Source organism: Zea mays, chromosome 3 (genome assembly GCF_902167145.1).
Source record: "Zea mays cultivar B73 chromosome 3, Zm-B73-REFERENCE-NAM-5.0, whole genome shotgun sequence".
Lineage (NCBI taxonomy): Eukaryota > Viridiplantae > Streptophyta > Magnoliopsida > Poales > Poaceae > Zea > Zea mays.
The window spans coordinates 227,013,867-227,016,168 of NC_050098.1; the positions used below are offsets into that span (position 1 = coordinate 227,013,867).

The 2,302-nt window shown below is 52.1% G+C and overlaps 1 protein-coding gene across 1 annotated transcript; it reads right to left on the reverse strand.

Moving 5' to 3' along the window:
• Nucleotides 1-863: 863 nt before the first annotated feature.
• On the reverse strand, nucleotides 864-1,864 carry LOC103651540 (hypersensitive-induced response protein 3). Its single transcript, XM_035966510.1, has one exon. It carries the CDS (start codon nucleotides 1,596-1,598, stop codon nucleotides 1,230-1,232), a length of 369 nt encoding a protein of 122 aa, XP_035822403.1. The 5' UTR covers nucleotides 1,599-1,864; the 3' UTR covers nucleotides 864-1,229.
• Between the last annotated feature and the right edge of the window lie 438 nt (nucleotides 1,865-2,302).

A 2,302-nucleotide genomic window follows, 5' to 3' on the forward strand; every position in this document is an offset into this window, starting at 1 on the left:
GTCCACGGTCTGGCGGAGCAAACCGGATAATGTTATGCTCCTTGAAATGACAAAGGAAGCCTTATGCAACCGACGTGATGAAATAGACTTCGAGCTAGAGCACATGTGATGTGTTCATCGCTATCATCCCAAGCTGGAGACCCTTGTCGTTGTAGTCTCAACAACCTCTAGCCTCTCCCGTAGGACGTATGCCTTTGTTCTGAGACATGTGTTCTCTCGCGCGTGTGGCCGCCACGTGGCTCAACTCCATGGCTAGTTGTGGTTGGTGGTGCGGAGTGCGGCGACGCGCAACGAGTCCTGCATCCAAAAGAAGCAGGTTGTCGTCATTCGTCAAAAAGAAGCAGTCGTAGTAGGATAGGGGTGTCGTGATGGTGTTAAACTCGGAGGACGACTTGTCCACCAACACCAGTGGTGGCAGCGACAAGAGCAGCATGGTGCAGAGCTTCACCTTGTCGACCCGCTGACGATGGCCAGTAGCTTCCGTGAAGTTGGTGGGGAATGCGACCGCGAGGTTCCGCGGGCATCATCGCAAATCCCCGTGTCCAGGTACTCCTAGGCTCCTCCGTCGTTGAGGCCCTCATGCGCCGTCAAGCAGGACCGTGCGGTCGTGATGCATTGAGCGCGCCGAACCTCTTATCGGGCCTTTGCGTGCTTTGTGATTACAAATAAACGTAATTGTTTTTTTGGACCGTGGATTGATTACAAATAAACGTAATTGTTTTTTTACAAAAGTTCTGAGAGAGAAAGGTGGGAGGATGCACGAACAGGGAACATGCCGTTTCATATTAGTATAGATTTAATATAGGTCGAAATTGGATATTCACCGGTTGCAAGATGGAACAAGCAAATTGGACATCACTTAAATTTAGTCATTCATGTTTATGCAAAACACTGTTTTACACTGTATATAATACTATTTGTAGAGTGAAGTTTAGAATAGAAAGCGAGATGAGAAATGAGACATTGAAGCTGCGGGAGATAGACTAACAATGCTGGTGGATAAGCATCTGCTTCTAAGCTACTAAACTTGTTTTTTCATGTATAAAATATTCCTATGTTTTGTACGTATATACACACCTCGAAGTATAAATTTGGGTATTTCGCCTACTGAAGTAAAGGTTCAACACAAGGTACAAACACTGATGGTCAGGTTTCGAATTCACACATGAACATGTCCAAGAAGCAAGAAAAGACAGGGCGGAAAGGCACCGTGGCCGTGCGGCGGCCGGTCACTTGGTTCCGGCGTAGGGGTTGTACGCCGCGGCCTGGAGCACGCCGTCGCGGACCTGCGCAGCCACATCGTGCACCGCGGCGGGGCCGTGCGGGATGAACACGGTGGCGGCGCGCGACGTGGCGCCGATATCCCTGATGGTGTCGAAGTACTGCGTGGCGAGGACCATGTCCATGACGGACTTCTCGTCGGGCACGAACCGGCGCAGGCCGTCCACGATGGCCTGGCGCTGGCGGGCGACGCCGACGCCGGCCAGGTGCCTGGACTCGGCCTCCCCCTCGGCGCGCTTGACCTGCTGTATCTTCTCGGCCTCCGCGCGCTCCGCCGCCGCCACGCGCCGCCGCGCCGCCGCGTTGATGTCGTTCATGGCGCGCTTGACCACCTCGTCGGGCTCGATGTCGATGATGAGCGTCTGCACGATCTGTAGCAATAGCACACATCCCCACTCCTCGTGTGTCAACTGCCCAAACGATCAACCGTAGGTTTCCCATGACAACACATTTCTGGCAATGTCCAATGGGACTGTCAATGTCGAGTTCTGCATCGGTCGATCTACGTTGGTGCATCGGCATTGGCTCGTGTGCATCGACTCATCCACATTGGCCCATCGTCGCCCCCATGACTTGGACAGGAAAGGAAATCCCCACAACCAATGATGGCACAGAGAACTGGCCAGCGGGCAATACTAGGTCGTTGTATCTCGAAGACTTCAATCAAGAGATGCAGAGGAATGCTACGACAACCTCCTCACTTGCTTCACGTGGACTCGCTCCGACGATGTCAAACCTACCAGAAAACCGGAGACACTGTTGGAGCAGGTTGACTTATCCACGTGGTTAGAGGAGCGTATTGTCGCCCTCTGTCAATAAATGAACTACATCATCCACCATGCCATGGTGCCGTCACAACCAAGCAAAGTTTAGCTAGCCCTCAAGAAGAGACGGAAAATGGGCTCAACACCACTAGCCAGAGAACAGAGCCAAATCAGAGTAAAAGACAATAATAAAGCTGAAAGCAAAGCTAGTCCCTCTAGAAAGAGGAAAATGGATCAACACAACTAGCAAGACCTCT